Below are 19,292 nucleotides of genomic sequence, written 5' to 3'. Positions count from 1 at the left end.
AGGAGTAAAAACTCTCTCTGTACAAGGTCTGGTTATTATAACATAAAATCACATAAAGTATATAATAGAATACGTGTACATATGCTCTAATCAGACAGACCTAAACCCTCACCCCATTTTCCCAAAGTGGGGTCAGGGGCCCCTGGGGAGCATTACAGGGGGCCCTCCAAAAATTATCAGCACACCAAGCAAGCAAGAACTTTTAAATCAACTTTACATAAGATGTTTGTTCCTATTTCTTTGTATGTATAGTTGTAAACCCACGTGAATTGTTTGAATATATAAATCTAAGGAGAAAACTATATTTTTATTTTTATGGGTTTTTTTTACATGTAGTGTAAAATATTATGAGAGGGGTTCTGTGTGATCTTCACATTGATAGAGATGCACAGTACACTTATGGAATGACTGGGCTACAGCATAGACTAAACCTAGATCTGTGGACTGTTGTCACACTTTTGGTTGAATCAAACATTTAATTTAAGTTTATTTATTGGTTGATCATTCACATCCAATGACCCACAGGTTGGAGGTGGGATTCAAGCTCCCATAGATGAATGCTGTTGTTGTGTTCTTGAGCAAGACACTTAACCCACCTTGCCCCCAGTGTCTGTGTACTCTGTGTACCATCGGAAAGTCTCCTAGGAGATGTGAATGCAGCATTGAGAGCGATTCCTATGTCAACCATCACAGAAACCAGTGAGCTGATATACACTTCAGCAGCAGTGATCCTAGAGATGCTTGGCTATAAGAGCAACCATGGGAGCCATGAGGAACAATACCCACCATGGGAATGATGGTTAGATGCTAAAATCAAGGTAGTGCGGAGAAAAGTGAGCGAACTGTCAGAGGCCCAGAAGGGTGCAATGAAAAAACTAGTGCCCAAGAGGTACAGCCAGATGCCCATACCTGAAGCACTGTAAAACTGCCAAACAAAGACTCCAAGCCTTGGCCAGCTGCCTAAAGACGTACACGCAAGATAATGAAGCCAGATGAATAAACTGTCTGTTCTCAACACAAAAAGTGTACGCTTAATGGCAGAGTAATGACACCAGAGCAGACCCACCAAGACTGCAAACTGAAAGGTAGTGGAAAGGCATATGGCAGAAGGCATCACATAACAGTGATGCACAGTGGCTGGTGGCTGTGAGAGAAGACCACAGCAACCTCCCTGAACAGAATCCAGTCACCGTCACAGTGGCAGGCATCCAGGAAAGAGTCTCAGAAAGAGAGAAGGTAGTCCAAACAGAAGGGGTGAGTGTCACTCCCAGAAGGAACGACACTGCAGACACTGAGGACAGTTACAAGTACCGTGGTATCCCACAAGCAAATCGCAACCTTGAAAAGGAAACAAGGAAACCAGCCACAGCCAAATACCTCGAATGAGTAAGACAAGTCTTAAAGAGTCAGCTCAATGGCAAGAATAAGGCCCAGGCAATAAACAGCTATGCCCTGGCAGTAATCAGATACCCAGCGGAATTATAAGCTGGCCAAAGGAGGACAGACCACAGACGTTAAGACCCGAAAGCTCCTGACCATGCATAGAGGGTTCCATCCCAAATGCAGCACTCTGAGACTGTACCCGGGCTACAAGGAAGGAGTCTGAGGACTAGAGCATGTGAGAGGCACTGTCCAGGATGAAACATCCAATATCCATAAGTACATCAAGGACAAGGTCCCAACAGTGGAGCGCAGTGGAAGAGGTGCTGGAGGAACCATCATGGGAGGACAAGCCCCTGCACAGGATGTATCACCAGAACATAACTGAAGTGATTGATATCAAGAAATCCTACTAATGGCTTGAGAGAGCTGGTCAGGACAGAGGCTCATCCTGGCTGCACAGGAGCAGGTATTGAGCACTAGAGCAATAGAGGGTGCAGGGTGTAAGATGGAGCAGGGAAAGCATACATGGAGCGGCATAACCAAGTGTAGCCATAGTGTACAGAAACATCTGTGCAAAATACAGACTGGAAACCATAAGGTCAAGGTGGGAAACACCTGCAAAGGTAGTGGAGAATGATCGAGCCAAGATCTTGTGGGACTTCCAGATACAGACTGACAGAATGGTGATAGACCAACCGGACATTGTGGTGGTGGATAAAGAACAGAGCAAAGCCGTTGTGGTGGACATTGCAGAACCGAGTGATGGGAACATCAGGAAAAAAGAACATGAGAAACTAGAGAAATTCCAGGGGCTCAAAGAAGAGCTGGAGAAGGCCTGGAAGGTGAAGGTATCAGTGGTGTCTGTGGTCGTCGGAGCACTCGAGACAGTGACCCCCCAAACTGGAGGAGTAGCTCCAGCAGATCCCAGAAAAAATATCAGACATCTCAGTCCACGAAAGCGCAGTACTAGGAACAGCAAAGATACTGCGCAGAACCCTCAAGCTCTGAGAATTTTAGATAAATATATATCTATATCTATCTATCTATCTATCTATCTATCTATCTATCTATCTATCTATCTATCTATCTATCTATCTATCTATCTATCTATCTATCTATCTATCTATCTATCTATATATATATATATATATATATATATATATATATATATATATATATATATATATAATATATATATATATATATATATGGTGTCTGTATATAAACTGTGGGAGAGAATGTAAGGCTGAATGCGGCCTGAGTTTTGTAGGGCTTCAGACCTGGACTGTGTTAGACCAACTTTAGTCCTCAGACCTTGTCCTACTTTAGTCCTTGATCAGATGATGTCTCACACCTGTTAGACAGAGGTAGGGTGAGACCAGAGACTATTGGTGAGACCCTCCTCCACTCTCAGCGCTTTAAACCTGGACTATGGTTAGTCATACTTTAGTCCTCAGACCTGTTCAACAGGGTTGGGGTAAGACTCTCCTCTGCTCCCTTTAAACCTGGGAAAAATGTGTGTTTTAAATACAGTGTGTGTGTGTGTGTTGTGTGGTGTAAGGTATCTACACTTAGCAACTTAGCAGTGCAGCACTACATCAACTGTTATCTTGATTTACTACAGCTAGAGTAAATAACATGTGCCCACCATTGGGCTGTATGCACTATGCAGAACAGTGCGGGCCTTATGAAGACACTGTTCAGACTAGAAGAAGGACCCTCCTCATACCCACACCCTCACACACACACACACACAAACACACACACACACACACACGCATTGGGGGTCCTATAAATGCTGTCAACATGCACATCTCAGGGCTCTCCACCTGTCCTTTCGGTAGAGTCTGTTGCTTTGTTGGGGAATTTAGCCTTTTCCTCTCGTGTTCATTAGTTTCTGCTAAGACAAAGAATAACCCTGAAACAGAGATAAAGTTCAGAAAGGAATTTACTCAATCACCCAGTCAAGAGCAATACTTGTACACGGAGTCTGTGCAACTGACATTCCCAGGCAGAGACTAAATGTTTACGCCTATACAATGAGTTTTTATATGCATACTATTGTGCAGGTGCGTCAAACACAATTTCGCCGAGGGCCACATCAGCAAAATGGCTGTCCTCAAAGGGCCAGATGTAAAATAAATGTAACTACTTTTTTAACTTGTTAATGAACTGTTTCTGTGTTTATTACTTAATCAAGTTTCAAATATTGCGTATAAATTTGCACAGATATAAAAAATATGGCTGTGTAATGACATATCTCTTGATAAAATGACATGTTAAGACCATCATACCTTTTAATTTACCATGTATTTGGCCCCCGGGCCTTGAGTTTGACACATGGGCTATAGTGGGAGGCAACCATGGTTTAGACTTAGTGGCTCTTCGTTGGTGCCCAGGCCAGGCAGGCCTCTTGGCACATTGCACAGTCTTATCAGAGCATCCTTGTTGTCTCTTGCTCCGATTGCTGACACATACTTTGTTGGTTTGTGTGTGTAGGGGGCATGGTGGCTGAGTGGCAACACTCATGCCTCACAGCAAGAAGGTTTGGTTCGATCCCCGGGTTGCCCAGGCCTTTCTGTGTGGAGTTTTGCATGTTTCTCCCCGTGTCTGGATGGGTTTCCTCCGGGTACTCCGGTTTCCCCCATCAATCAAAACATGAACGCCCTTCGAGACAACTGTTGTTGTGATTTTGGGCGTTACAAAAATAAAATGAATTGAAAAAAATGAATTGAATTGGTTTAACCAGGGTGGCCAGTCATGAGTCAGTACATGCCTATCAATAAGTCATGGCCCTGCTCAGTTATTTGATTAGATTTATAGATAGACGTAGAATGTGTTGTACATGTCCTGAACATATATCTGCGTCACACAGCTGTAATCAAGTCCTCGTCTTCTCATAAGCACTGCTGCAATAATGAACAATAACAATACAATAATAAACTATGGCAATAGTTATGCAGAAGAGCTAAGCACCGATATTTTTCCTAACAGCTTCATTGTTCACTTTACCTGTGTTGAACTCATTAAACCCTTCTGACTTTATGTTTCAGTCTCCTGGTCCTCTTTGAGGCTTACACCAGAAACAAACATTCTTACAGTGGCACCCATTTTGTTATTTATTTTAATTTTACTTAAAAATGCACAACTTTTCTGTTTAGGGGTTCGTTTTTGCTTTGCCTGGAATATTCTACAGTAGGGAATAAAACTGATCTACCTCCATGGAGAAGCCCTTGTCTCCACACATGCATGTTTTTATGATGCAAGATAGATAAGCTTAATGCCATGCTGTGCAACATCCCAATCAAAGCAATGGAGACAAGCAGCGGGTGGACCCCTAACTAGAAAAGTTACATTGTGCACCTTTACATACCAAATGTATTCACTTTTACATGCGTTTTAGCTCTATGTTTTTATCTCTGAGTGTGTCTTTCCCTCCCACTGGCGCCCTCCTGCAGCGGGACAACACTCTGCTCTCGGGAGCCGTCGGGAGGTGACGGGTTAAATATTTCCGGACTGAGGCTGGAGCTGCGGCGAAGGGCGAGGCTCGGAAACTCTGCTCCCGGACTGTCCCGCGACTCTGCCCGGTACTGCCGCTGCTCCTGCTGCCGCTGCTGGTCCTCTGGTTCTGTTCCTCTAGTTCTGTTCCTCTGGTTCTGTTCCTCTGGTTCTGTCTCGGTTCGGTTCAGTTTACACAAGTTTTCTTCAGTTTTCGGAGTTTTCTGCGCCTGCGCACGGAGAGGATGGTGACGCTGGAGACGCACCAGAGCCAAGAGCTGCAGGTCCCGAGCTCTGACCCAGGACCGAGTCTGGACCCGAGTCTGGACCCGAGTCTAGACCCGAGTCTGAACCTGAACCAGGTCCTAGACCCTAGTCTAGACCTGAACCAGGACTCGGGTCCGAACGCCATCACGGTCCTCACGCTGCTGGACAAACTGGTGCTAATGCTGGACACGGTGCAGAGGGACCAGCACAACATGGAGGTTACATTTAACATATTTAAACTTATATACACACTGATTTCAACTAATCTAAAACTAACATACGAGTTAAACTGTTATAAACCTGCATTCTGTATGTAGCACTAACCTTACAGAGACCAGCACAACATGGAGGTCTGATATAACATAATAACTATATTTAAACTCATTTTAACCAACATAAAACTGTAACATACATGTCAAACTGGTATAAACCTGTATTAGAGGGACCAGCACAACATGGAGGTCAGATCAATCAAACCTAAAACTTATTTTAATTTAAACTAATAAATAAACATCAAACTATAAGGGAGCTCTGACAGGAACCTGTGGAACAGGCCAAGATACTAATACTTCTCTGGTACAACAGTAATGTGTAGTACTGTTAAATGTGTGGTATTGTAGTATAATGTACAGTAGTACTTAGTTTGTACTGCAGTATTTTGTACAGTAGTATAAAGTACTGCAGTATATAGTACTGCTGTATTATGTGCAGTACTTCAAAGTACGGCAGTAGTTTAAAATACTGTAGGTACACAGTCATATGTGGAATGTGGCACTGAGCTGCTAATGGCCAGTGTCAGACCTGAGTTTAACTGTTTAACATCTACACACAAACAGGAAGTGATGTCACCTACACACAAACAGGAGGTTATGTCACTGCAACCTCACTGATGTAACAATGATGTCACAGGTGCATCAGGTGCAGATGGAGAGTGTGGTCAGAGGGATCCAGGCCGACATGACCAAACTGTCCAAGAGCCACAGCCACACAGCCAATACGGTCAGCAAACTACTGGACAAGAGCAAGAAGCTGTCTGTGACTATGAAAGAGGTAATAGTGTATATATAATAATATACATACACATACCCCCCCCCCCATGCACGCTCAGACACTTAAGTGCAGAATAACTGTGTATGATTATACAAAGTTTATTGATTACCATGTGGATATATTTATATATATTATTATCTATTCGTGTTCCAGGTGCGTGCTCAGATGGAGAAACAGGGCGCTCAGGTGAAGAAACTGGAGGCAAACCATGCCCACCTCATTGACCGCAACCAGTTTAGAGTTTTAATCTTTCAGGTAATATACTCCACCTATTACCCCCCTATTATGCCCTATTACCCTATATTACCTCACACACAGCCCCCTACTCCAAGTAATAACGCCAAATAGACCTCATATACCCCCATTACCCCCAATTACCCCTCACACAGCCCCTAACCCTGACCCTGAGGCTGCAACCAGTTCAGAATCTTAATTCTCCAGGTAATAAAGCCCCATAAACCTCATATACCCCCTTAATACCCTGTTTTACCCCTCCAACAGCCCTTAACCAAGACCCAGAAGCTGAAACCAGTTCAGAGTTTTAATCTTCTAGGAAAAGCCATATCTACCCTCATGCCCTAAATCACTCCTGCATGACCACACACAGAAGGTAAGGGGAGGGCATCTGGAATAAAGTACCCAAAGTTGAGCAGGGCATGACCTGTGGAATATTCTGTGTTGTATTTATGTTCCGTGTTAGATGTTCCGTGTTGGATGTTCTCCAATCAGAGGATCAGCTGAATGAAGGTTTCCTGAAGCTAATGAACTCATTGTTCCTCTGGGTTCCTCTGGGTTCATCATTGTTCTAGTGTTGCCTTCTCTTCCTGTTTCCAGAAACACAATTACAGGATAACCCCATAGTCTGTATATTTCCATTGGACTGAGGGAGCATGACGTCACCCATAGCTTTCGGCTCCAAATGAAGCTCATTGAGGCTAGCAGTTATAGTGGCTAATCTGGAGCTTGATTTGTTTGTTATTAATATTCATATCTTGATTTGTAGACAAAATAGTGAAATAAAAAACCTAGGGTCATGCAAAGCAGGTTAAAACCAACATTTTATGGTCAGAATGACAAGCTTGACAGCAGCATTTACAGAGAGAGGGGCCATGTTTTTTCAATAGAAAGTGAAGTCGTTAGTGAGTGCTCTGACTTTGGCTCTGGACCAGATCTGGGATGGGCTCTGATTCATCAAGTTTGAATTTGTTCAGATTTGTTCTGTGTTTTGTGGTAGTAGCAGAAGGAGAAATATGTCTGGGAGCAAGGGTCAGTAGCATTAACATACAGACATGACATAACAAATGACAAAAATAAAACACGAGTGATATACAATCACTCCACACCTCTGCAGAGTCAGTCCATGTTGTTAATACATTTTATGGACTGGGGAACACACATGTTTTTATACCTGTTATTCTTACATAAAGGAACCCTGTATCTCCTCCCAGACTGCAGGAGCTCATATTGTCTGAGCACATGAGAGGGATCTTTGAAGTAGTAGTAGTAGTAGTAGTAGTAGTAGGCAAGGCAAGGCAAGTTTATTTGTATAGCACAATTCATATACAAGCTAATTCAAAGTGCTTTACAGAATAAGAAAGACATTAAAATCAAAATACAACAAATCAAAACAAATAATCACAAATAATCCTCATAACATTAACATTAAAGTAGAAGAGCGCAGAATAAAATCCTTTCAGTCATATGCACAGCTAAACAGAGCAGTTTGGGGCCTGGATTTAAACATTGTCAAAACATCTTCAGGAAAACAGTTTCTCATGTTTAGTCCTCACTCTGGGCACTAGCAGGAGGCCGGTCCCTGAAGTCCTCAGAGTGTGAGATGGTTCATGTGGCTCCAACATGTGGGAGATGTTCTTTGGTGCTGGTCCATGGAGAGACTTGTTCACACAGAGCTGCTTTAAAGTCTATTCTCTGAGCCACAGGAGCCAGAGACTTGAGCACAGGACACATGTGTGAAGTACTTCCTGGTTCTAGTCAGGACCCGAGCAGCAGCGTTCTGGATGCACTTGTCTTAACGCTCGTTTGGAGAAGCCAGTGAGCAGGACGTTACAGTAGTCTAACCTACTGGAGACAAATGCAGGATTAGTCTCTCCAAGTTTAGACTGTATACCTTTGATTTTTGCAGTATTTTTAGGTGGTAAAAAGCTGCAGATGTTACTGATTTGATGTGGCTGTTAAAGTTCAAGTCTGAGTAAATTATTACCTCAAGATAACACAGTAGTAGTAGTTGTTGTAGTAGTATTACAGTAGTTCTTGTAGTATAATAGTAGTAGTGGTATTACAGTAGTACTTTTACTTGTGAGAAGAGAGTTGGTTTGTAGCAGTAGTAGTATTGCAGTTGTATTTGTAATATTGCAGTGGTACCGGTAGTTTTGCAGTAGTATCACAGTAGTACTTGTGCTTGTTAGGGGGGAGTTGGTTTGTTGCAGATGTTTTTAGATCTGAGGCAGTCATGTGACTCCAGGAGCCAATCAGAGCATGTCTTCTGTGGGGGATGTCCGTATTTGGGCGTTAGTGGAAAAATGTGGAAATGCTTTTAGAAATGAGTTTGAGCCGTTGTCGTGGAGACGCTCTCAAAAACAGAGAGAGAGGAAAGGGGAGAGAAGAGAAGGGAAGAGAATGTGGAGAGGAGAGGAAGAGAGAGGGAGAGCGAGAGGACAAGTACAGGCAAAGAAGGGAGGGGGGCATGTTTATAACTACAGGCGGAGAGAGAAAAGAGAGAGAGGGGGGCATGTTTACAACTGTACAGAGAGAGAGGAGAGAGGGGGAAAAGAGGAGAGTAGAAAGGGAGAAACGATGAGAGAGGGAGCATATTTATAATTACAGAGAGAGAGAGGAGAGAGGGAGAAAAGAAGAAAGAGGAGAGTAGAGGGGAAGAAAAGAGGAGAGAGGGAGGCATGTTTATAACTGTACAGAGAGAGAGAGAGAGGAGAGGGGGAGAAAAGAAGAGAGAGGGGGGCATGTTTATAACTGTACAAAGAGAGAGAGAGAGAAGAGGGAGGAAAGGAGACCGCTGGTGCGGACCGGCTTGATCTGTGAGACATGGAACGTGGGATGAATGCGGAGCGAGGGGGGAAGTTGTAGTCGTACTGCAGAGTCATTGATGACCCTGTCAATCTTGAACGGACCAAGGAATCGGGGGGAAAGCTTGCGTGAGTCCGTCTTGAGCGGAATGTTCCTTGAGGACAACCAAACCGACTGCCCGGGTGCATAGTTGGGGGCTGGAATGCGCCGGCGGTCAGCCATCATCTTAGTGCGGGCCCCCGCCTTGAGGAGCGCCGCCCGAGTCCTCCGCCAGGCCCGACGACAGCGCTGCAGGTGGTGGTGGACGGAAGGCACCGCCAGATCCCTCTCCTCGGAAGGGAAGAGTGGAGGTTGGTACCCCAACGAGGCCTGGAATGGGGAGACTCCAGTTGCTGAGCTCACCAGGGAGTTGTGAGAGTACTCTATCCACGGGAGATAGGTGCTCCAAGCGGCCGGATTGGCGGAGACCACGCATCTGAGAGCCCTCTCCAGGTCCTGGTTGGTGCGTTCGGTCTGTCCGTTTGACTCCGGATGGAATCCCGAGGTGAGGCTCACCGAGGCCCCCAACCCCTCGCAGAAGGCGCGCCAGACCTGGGAGGTAAACTGGGGTCCCCGGTCGGAAACAATGTCAGTAGGGATGCCGTGCAGGCGGAACACATGATTAGTGAGCTGATCAGCCGTCTCCTTAGCAGTAGGAAGCTTGGACAGGGCGACGAAGTGGGCTGCCTTGGAAAAACGGTCAACAATGGTTAAAATGACTGTGTTACCCTGGGACGGAGGTAAGCCCGTCACGAAATCCACGGCTACATGGGACCATGGTCGCCTCGGGACCGGGAGTGGGTGCAACAATCCCGACGGCGGGGAGTGAGACGACTTCCCCCGGGCACACACTTCGCACGCAGAGACATAGGCCCTAGTGTCTTTGTCCATGGTGGGCCACCAGAAGTGTCGTTTGAGTAACGACAGGGTGCGGGAGGCTCCGGGGTGGCAAGCAAATCGGGATCCGTGAGTCCACTGCAATACCTGGGAGCGAACAGAGTCAGGGACAAATAGTGTGCCGGGGGGCGCGTTACCTGGAGCTGGGTCATCGCGCTGGGCCTCCCGTACCAAGTCCTCAATCTCCCAGCGGAGAGCGGCAACCACACGGGACGAGGGGAGGATGGTCTCCGGAGCAGCACTGGTCTCCTCCTGAGCGAACTGGCGGGAGAGGGCATCTGGCTTCACATTACGAGTCCCCGGCCGGTAAGTAAGAACAAAGTTAAAGCGGCTAAAAAACAAGGACCAGCGAGCCTGGCGAGAGTTAAGGCGTTTGGCAGACTGAATATATGAGAGGTTCTTGTGGTCTGTCCATACCAGAAATGGTAGTTCTGCCCCCTCCAGCCAGTGCCGCCACTCCTCCAGAGCCAGCTTGACGGCGAGCAGCTCGCGATCCCCCACATCGTAGTTCGCCTCCGCTGGGGACAGCCGCCGGGAGAAGAAGGCGCAGGGGAACAGTCGGTCGTGGGGGTCGAACCTCTGGGAGAGGACCGCCCCGACACCTGTGTCGGAGGCATCCACCTCCACTATAAATTGTCGAGAGGGGTCAGGTTGATGCAAGATGGGAGCGGAAGTAAACATAGTCTTAAGTCTATCAAAGGCGACCTGGGCCTCCCGAGACCAGGTGAACGTCTGAGCAGGGGATGTGAGTCTCGTGAGAGGGGCAATAACTCTGCTAAAATCCCTAATAAACCTCCTGTAAAAGTTGGCGAACCCAATAAACCTCTGGAGCTGCTTCCGATTAGTAGGGACTGGCCAGTCCCTAACGGCCTTGACCTTCTCCGGATCCGCCTTCACCTGGCCCCGCCCTATAATGAACCCCAGAAAGCTAACCTGATCGGCATGAAACTCGCACTTTTCTGCTTTAACAAAAAGTCTATTCTCTAACAGGCGCTGGAGCACTTGGCGGACATGTTGTCTGTGCTCCTGCAGGGACCTGGAAAAAATCAGAATGTCATCCAAATAAACACAAATTGGTTCAGAAAATCACGAAGAACATCGTTAATAAGGGCCTGAAACACAGCTGGGGCATTAGTGAGTCCAAAGGGCATAACTAAATATTCAAAATGTCCAATAGGAGTCTTAAAGGCCGTTTTCCATTCATCCCCCTCCCTCACCCGCACCAAATGATAAGCATTACGTAAGTCCAACTTAGAAAATATAGTGGCACCGTGGAGAGGGGTAAACGCCGAGTCAATGAGGGGCAGCGGGTATTTATTCTTAATAGTTATCTCATTAAGACCTCTATAGTCTATACAAGGGCGAAGAGTCTTGTCCTTCTTGGCCACAAAAAAGAACCCCGCCCCCACGGGAGAGGAGGACGGGCGGATAATACCTGCGGCCACGGAGTCCCGGATATACCATTCCATTGTCTCTCTCTCGGGCTGGGACAGATTGTAGAGGCGGCTCGCAGGTAAGGGGGCCCCAGGCAACAGGTCAATGGCGCAATCGTAGGGGCGGTGCGGAGGCAGGGAGAGGGCCCGGTCCTTGTTGAAGACCTCCTGCAGGTCATGGTATTCCTCCGGGACCACCGACAGGTCCGGGGCCTTGGGAACGGGACCGCTCAGTGGGGAGGCCCCCTCCGCAGGAGACCGGGCGGACCGCAGACACCCAGCATGGCAGTCGGAACTCCACCCCGCGATCTTGCCCCGGACCCAGTCGACGACCGGGTTGTGGGCCCGAAGCCAGGGGTAGCCCAGCACCACCGGCGAGGAAGGGGTGGCGATGACATAGAATCTGCGGGACTCGTGGTGGTTCCCGGATAACAGCAGAGTAACAGGTTCCGTGACGTGAGTTACTCGTGCTAACAGCGAACCATTGAGGGCGCGAGCAGTGAGGGGGTGATTCAGAGGCTCCAGGCTGATGCCCCACTGCTCCGCCAAGTGGCGGTCGATAAAATCCTCCTCGGCCCCGGAGTCCACCAAGGCCTGGACAGGCAGAGTCCTAGAGCGGAGACAGAGGGTGGCCGGGAGCTGCAGTCTATTACAGTTCGCTGGGATCTGTGACTGACCCACCAGTACTCCCAGGGCTACTGGTGGGCTCTCTCTTTTGGCCGGGCTGGACAGGCGGCGACGAAGTGTCCCCTCCGCCCGCAGTAGAAGCACTCCCCAGCCGCCCGGCGTCGTATGCGCTCCTCGGCCGTGAGACGCGCCCTCCCGATCTGCATGGGCTCCTCCGCAGTCGGTGACGGGGAGCGGGCCGTGGGCCGCACAGGAGAGTGCCGAGCCTGCCGCCGACGCTCCTGCAGACGGTTGTCAATGCGGTTGGCTAGCGTGACCAACGCCTTGAGGTCCGAGGGCTCGTCCCGTGAGGCCAACTCGTCCTTAAGTGTGTCACGGAGCCCCTTGGCAAACACTGCTTTGAGCGCGCTGTCGGACCAGTCCACCTCCGCGGCGAGTGTCCAAAACTCCACGGTGTAATCCGCCACCGTCCTGGAGCCCTGAGTGATGGCGAGTAAGCGGGAGGCGGCGTCCGCACGATAGTGAGGGTGACTAAAAACGAGCTTGAACTCATTAATAAAAGCCTCGAAGTCCGTAGTATCCAACGCGGAGTTAGAGAACCTAGCCTCCGCCCACTGGAGCGCCCTGCCCCGGAGCAGCCCACATACATAACGCGTCTTGGATGCATCGGTGGGAAAACGGGCCGGGCGCTGCTGGAACACGGAGCGGCATTGGAACAGAAACCCCCGACAGAGGTCCGGCTGCCCCGCAAACGGCTCCAGATCGGTGCTCCTGGATTCCGGAGGGTAGAGCGGAGCAGCGGGTCCCGCGGCGGCAGCAGCAGGAGAGAGGTGCGTGAGCAGCGTGGTGACCTGATTGCTGAGTTGGGACACCTGCTGCGCCAGGGACTGGTTCTGCTCCAGCAGGTTCCGTATGGTCCTCTCGTGCTGACCGAGCACGTCACCGTGGTGAGTGAACGCCTGTTGAAGCGTGGTGTCTGGTCTTGAGTCCGCCTGGTCCATTTCTGGCCGGAACGTTCTGTCGTAACCAGCGGGGCGTAGGGACCAGAGTAGCGAGACTCACAAAGTTTTATAATGTCTTTAATCTCAATAAATGTTCGTAGGTTCAACGTGGCCACAATAAATGTTCATAGAAATCAAAGTTCATGGAGATCAGAGTTCATGGATCAAATGTAGCTACAATAAATGTTCATCAAAAACAAAATTCATAGAAGTGTTCATATAGATCAGAGTTCATAGGTCCAACGTAGCTGGGGAGCGTGGGTGCGGGTTCGTGAGCGTAGGGAGACACAGTGCACGGCAGTGAGGATACAGGACATACCAAGGCGGAGGTGCGGGTGCTGGGGTAGTCCGGAGCAGGTTCTGGGACGGAGATCTGGAGCAGGACAAAAGGATTCCAGTGAGACACAGAGGACGAGCATGAATCAAAAGTACAAAGCCAAAAGTATAATCACGTGAAACACGCGGACGTTCCGGCGCCGAGTGACTCGTCCGAACCCCTCTTATCCACGGCAGGTGGCGTTGATTGCGCTGATGGGGAGCAGGTGCGCGTGGGAGGAGTCCGGATTCCGCCCCGCTCCGGAGACAGACAGGTGAGGGAGGAGGGAAGACGAGGACACGGGGAGAGCAGAGCAGGGACCGTGACAACAACCTTTTGAGCCTCATGAGCAAACTGCTCCAGTTGTCTCAGGTTTGAAGGGTGCCTTTTCCAGACGGCATGTTTCAGCTCCTTCCAAAGATGCTCAGTAGGATTTAGGTCAGGGCTCATAGAAGGCCACTTTAGAATAGTCCAATGTTTTCCTCTTAGCTATTCTTGGGTGTTTTTAGATGTGTGTTTTGGGTCATTGTCCTGTTGCAAGACCCATGACCTGCGACTGAGACCAAGCTTTCTGATACTGGCCAACATATTTCTCTTTAGAATCCCTTGATAGCCTTGAGATTTCATTGTACCCTGCACAGATTCAATACACCCTGTGCCAGATGCAGCAAAGCAGCCCCAGAACATAACAGAGCCTCCTCCATGTTCTGTCTCATAGAGCTGATGTGCCTTGGCAAAAAGTTCAATTTTGTCTCATCTGTCCATAGGACATTCTCCCACAAGCTTTGTGCCTTGTCAACATGTAGTTTGGCAAATTCCAATCTGGCTTTTTTTATGATTTGTTTTCAACAATGGCATCCTCCTTGGTCATCTCCCATTAAGTCCACTTTGGCTCAAACAACGACGGATGGTGCGATATGACACTGATGTTCCTTGAGCTTGAAGTTCACCTTTAATCTCTTTACAAGTTTTTCTGGGCTTTTTTGTTACCATTCATATTATCCGTCTCTTTGATTTGTCATCAATTTTCCTCCTGCAGCCAGCTCCAGGGAGGTTGGCTACAGTCCCATGGATCTTAAATTTCTGAATAATATGTGCAACTGTAGTCACAGGAACATCAAGCTGCTTGGAGATGGTCTTATAGCCTTTACCTTTAACATACTTGTCTATAATTTTCTTTCTAATCTCCTGAGACAACTCTTTCCTTTGCTTTTTCTGGTCCATGTTGAGTGTAGTACACACCATGCCACCAAACACCACAGTGACAACCTGTATTATAAGATTGTAGACACCTGTGATCTTAATTAGTGGACACGTATTAACATGTCCCTTTGGTCACATTATTTTCAGTCTTTTCAAGGGGTACCATCATTTTTGTTTCGTGAGTTAATGTTTAAATATAATTCTGTTGAAGCATGACTGAAAAGCAATGTCTGACTTTCATTGGTTAAATTTCATAGAATTTTTATTTATTATTACTTCTGTCAGATTTAAGTTATTTCTGTGACCATTGTGAGTTTTTCTTTCATTAACCAAAGGGCACCAACAATTATGTCCACGTGTGTAAGTCGACTTTTTAAGGTCAGATTGTGTTAAAACAATACTTAGATTAAAGTCTAACTTCAGTAACAGAGCTTCAAACAGAGCAGTGCCCACAGTTAGCATCACACCCCTAGGGAATGTTGATGACATCAGCTGTAAAGTATCTATATGAGAGTGACCTGTATGTACTTGCTCTTTTGACCAGGAACAGACCGAGATCCCGGCCTCGGTCTTCGTCAAAGACCAGCCGCCGTTTCCTCGCGATGACATCACAGAAGAGGGGGAGGAGCCTCAGCCGGAGGGGGCGGGGCTTCACACCATCGATTTATCATCAGACGAGGAGGCGGGGTTGGAAGCAGAGCTCGACGACGACTGGCCCCAAGACCTGGAACTTGAAAATCTGGAACCGACGAGAGCCGAGAAACTGAAACGATCCAGCCTCAAGAAGGTCTGCTCCTTTCTGCTCCTCTGGCTGTGGTCTAAACCTGGTCTAAACCTGGTCTAAACCTGGTCTCAACCTGGTCTCAACCCGGTCTGATCTAAACCCAGTCTTGTCTGGTGCAGGTGGACTCTCTCAAGAAGGCGTTTTCAAAGCAGAACATCGAGAAGAAAATGACGAAGATCGGAACCAAACTTGTGTCAGTGGAACAACGCCAGAAACTCAAACTCAAGTCTCCTGTTTCATTTGGACTCAAGAAGGTACTGCTCTAGTCCTGGTTTAGTCCTGGTCTAGTTCTGGTTTAGTCCTGGTTCAGACCTGGTATAGTTCTGGTTTAGTCCTAGTTTAGTCCTGGTTTAGTCCTGGTTTAGTCCTGGTTTATTCCTAGTTTAGTCCTGGCTTAGTGCTGGTTTAGTTCTGGTCTAGTCCTGGTTTAGGTCTGGTTTAGTCCTGGTATAGTTCTGGTTTAATCCTGGTCCTGGTATAGAGGTGGTCTAGTCCTATTTTAGTCTTGGTTTAGTCCTGGTTTAATCCTCTTTTTGTTCCAGTCTCGTGGCTCAGCTGAGATTCAGGTGGAGACTCTAGAGGCCGTGGCTGAGACCATGGACTCGCCTGATGCTCTGCCCCAGGACGATGCTCCATCTGTGGGGCACGAGGAGCAGGAGGCCCCAGTGGAGCTGGACCAGAGCTTGGACCAAAGCCAGGACCAGAGCCAGGACCAGAGCTTGGACCAGAGCCAGGACCAGGAGAGCGCTGAGGGCATGAGCGCGGACTACGCCCTGTCCTCCACCCTGCCCCAAGACCAAGAACCAGACCAGGGTCCAGACCAGAGTTCAGACCAAGATCCAGACCAGGATCCAGACCAGAGCCCCAAAATAGATCTAGAGAAGGACCTGGAGGAGGAGCCAGAGAAGAAACTGGAGCCAGAGGAGAATGTCCAGGGCGGGGCCAGAGGCGAGTGGGAGGAGTGATGTTCTGCAACAAAAGTCCTGTTTGAGAAATACAGAATAAATATATTATCATACATATAAGAGCACTTTTAATAGTTGCTAAAAATAGATTGTGACGTCACCTCACAAAGCATTATGGGAGACGCTTTTAGACAAACGGCAAAACCGCTGTGTCCTCCACCTGCTAACACTAACCCTGCTAACACTAACCCTTCTAGCACTAATTGTCAGAACAGCCTCCTCATTCACAGTCCTAAGTCCTAACTTGTTTTCTAACTTTTCTGTGTGTGTCATGTCCCTGTGTAATAGAGCTGCATTCATGATCTTGGAAACTCGGAAATAGCCACATAATCATCCAACTTTCTAAAATCAGAGGGTTCATGAGAGCAGCCTGTGAAGCGCTCGTGCAACAACCATTCATTTCATTCAAATGGGGAGTTGTTCAGAAACCCTGTAGTTGTAAACAGAGAATTATGTGACGGGATGCTGTTTCTTATGGGGAAATTGAAGATAACTAATTATCTAGGAAGCTTTTGCAAAGTTGTATTGCTGAGTAAGAATTACATAGAATATAAAGCTAAATTTGTCTTAAATGTCTTAAATTTTTTAAGTAAAACCATTGGTGTAATATAGTATAAATTCCCTCTCAGTTTGTCTCCACGCTGTTCTCCAATCCCAATCAGACTCATGTCTTGGTGACATAAACTCGGGAATTCTAAGACCAGTGCTTCCACACGAGTTTCTCAGTTGAAATTCCCATCTGAGTTGCACTGAGTTGTGTTCATTCCTGTTTTTCCAAGTTGAAGGCCAGCTCTTCTGCATTTCCAAGATCACATGAATGCAGCAATAGTCTTAAGGTTATGACATAATCTGTTTTTTTTTTTTCCTGTGGACTGTGGCGACGCAGCACTACTTTAAATCTCTATGTTTTTTCACTATCCCAGAAAAGTGCAGTTTCACTCAAATGTGATTCAGGCCTTTTCTTAAATATAATATTATATTTCTCTTGCTCGCTCTCTCATATACAAAACTGATTCATATAACCCAGGTCTCAACTAACTACTTTAGACATATAGAACTGCACTAGTCTCCTCACTCCCAGTTAATAACTCTATCCAATGGCTCTGGACTATGACTCTCCCTTTTATCTTTATTCATTCTCTTTCTCTCTCCTACACTCGCACTCACTTGCAGACATACATATACTGCCATGCCTCTTCTTTCTTTTTCTCAACCCCCTATCCAATTTTGTTTATTTTATATCTACTTCTTATTTTCAAGTTTCAACATTTTTTTCCTGTTATCAGTTCATTCAAATGATGCATTTACTGTCTGCTCTGTCTTGGTTTTGCACACCTAACACAAACACATGTGCATACAGACACCAAACACATTAACATTTGTCACTTGGAATGTGCGTGGCATTCGCACACAGGCGAAAAAGAAAAAAATCTTCAGCGAACTTCATAAACTAAAACCAGACATATGCCTTCTACAAGAAACTCACTTATCAAATTCAGATCTTGATCTACTACAATTTAAAGAATTTAACAGTATATATTCATCTACATACAACAGCAGACAACGAGGAGTATCAATCTTAATACACAACAAACTTATATTCAACCATCTCTCGACAATAACTGACCCTGAGGGACGGTATGTCATCATCAATGGCACCATGTCCAACAATAAATTTACAATAGTTAATATATACGGACCTAACACCGACGACCCCTCATTTTTTCACTGTATATTCTCAAAATTAAACGAAGCTTCAAATATAATCATCGCTGGAGACTTCAACACAGTACTGGATTCAAACCTTGACCGCTCACACATCGCAGGACATAATAGACACTGGCATTCCACAGACACAATAAAACAATACATGACAGACTTTGGACTTGGCGATAGTTGGAGATTGTCACACCCACACAAAAAACAATACACACACTCTTCTGCGGTACATCATTCTTCCTCAAGAATTGACTATATCCTCATAAGCAATATTCTCTTGTCTAATATAAAAGAAACCACAATTCATCCTATCTCAATTAGTGACCATGCACCAGTCAGTCTAACACTACAATTTCATTACTACACCAAACCTTCCTTGAGATGGCGCTTCAATCTTTCACTACTCAAAGACTCAGTATTCAATATGATGGTAGAGAGGGAGTGGGCATCCTTCATGGAACTGAATGACTCCCCGGAGACCACTGCAATAACACTCTGGGAAACCGGTAAAGCATATTTAAGAGGGAAAATTATTTCATATTCAACCTACAAAAAGAAAAAACAAATAGAATTAGAACAACAATTACATCAAAAGATAATAACATTGACAGAAAACGGAAATATGCCTGAATTGAGAAACACACAACTACAACTAGACAAAATTTTACAGGAAAAAAACAACTTTATTATGCAACAACTCCAATATGAACTTATTGAAAAACATAATATATCTGGTAAATATCTTGCAAACTTACTTCAAAGAAAAAAAGACAAATCAATAATTCCATCAATACAGACCTTTGAAAATCAAATCACTCATGATCCACAAGAAATTAATAACACATTCCGTATGTTCTACAAGAACTTATATTCATCAGAAAAAGAATCCAATCCAACAGCAATTAAATCATTTTTCCAAAACATAAACCTACCACAATTACCCTCCGATATGGCTGAATTCTTAGATGCACCATTATCACTGCAAGATCTCCATAAAGCCCTCCTTCAGATGCCCAACAACAAAGCCCCCGGTCCCGACGGATACCCCCCTGAATTTTATAAGCACTT

At 46.4% G+C, this 19,292-nt stretch overlaps 1 protein-coding gene across 2 annotated transcripts; it reads left to right on the top strand.

Moving 5' to 3' along the window:
• Positions 1-4,904: 4,904 nt before the first annotated feature.
• On the top strand, positions 4,905-19,292 carry LOC117381742 (caveolae-associated protein 2-like). 2 transcript variants are annotated; one of them, XM_033978751.2, is made up of 6 exons: positions 4,905-5,366; positions 6,058-6,198; positions 6,352-6,453; positions 15,301-15,543; positions 15,660-15,794; positions 16,083-19,292. In XM_033978751.2, exons 1-6 carry the CDS (start codon positions 5,127-5,129, stop codon positions 16,503-16,505), a joined length of 1,284 nt encoding a protein of 427 aa, XP_033834642.1. In that variant the 5' UTR covers positions 4,905-5,126; the 3' UTR covers positions 16,506-19,292. The 2 variants fall into 2 exon arrangements, with proteins under 2 accessions (XP_033834642.1, XP_033834651.1); XM_033978760.2 differs by lacking the exon at positions 4,905-5,366 and adding an exon at positions 5,568-5,609.

This window comes from Periophthalmus magnuspinnatus, chromosome 2, assembly GCF_009829125.3.
Source record: "Periophthalmus magnuspinnatus isolate fPerMag1 chromosome 2, fPerMag1.2.pri, whole genome shotgun sequence".
NCBI classification, from domain to species: domain Eukaryota; kingdom Metazoa; phylum Chordata; class Actinopteri; order Gobiiformes; family Gobiidae; genus Periophthalmus; species Periophthalmus magnuspinnatus.
The sequence above is the reverse complement of the archived record's forward strand: the minus strand, read 5'-3'. Positions and strand labels throughout refer to the sequence as shown.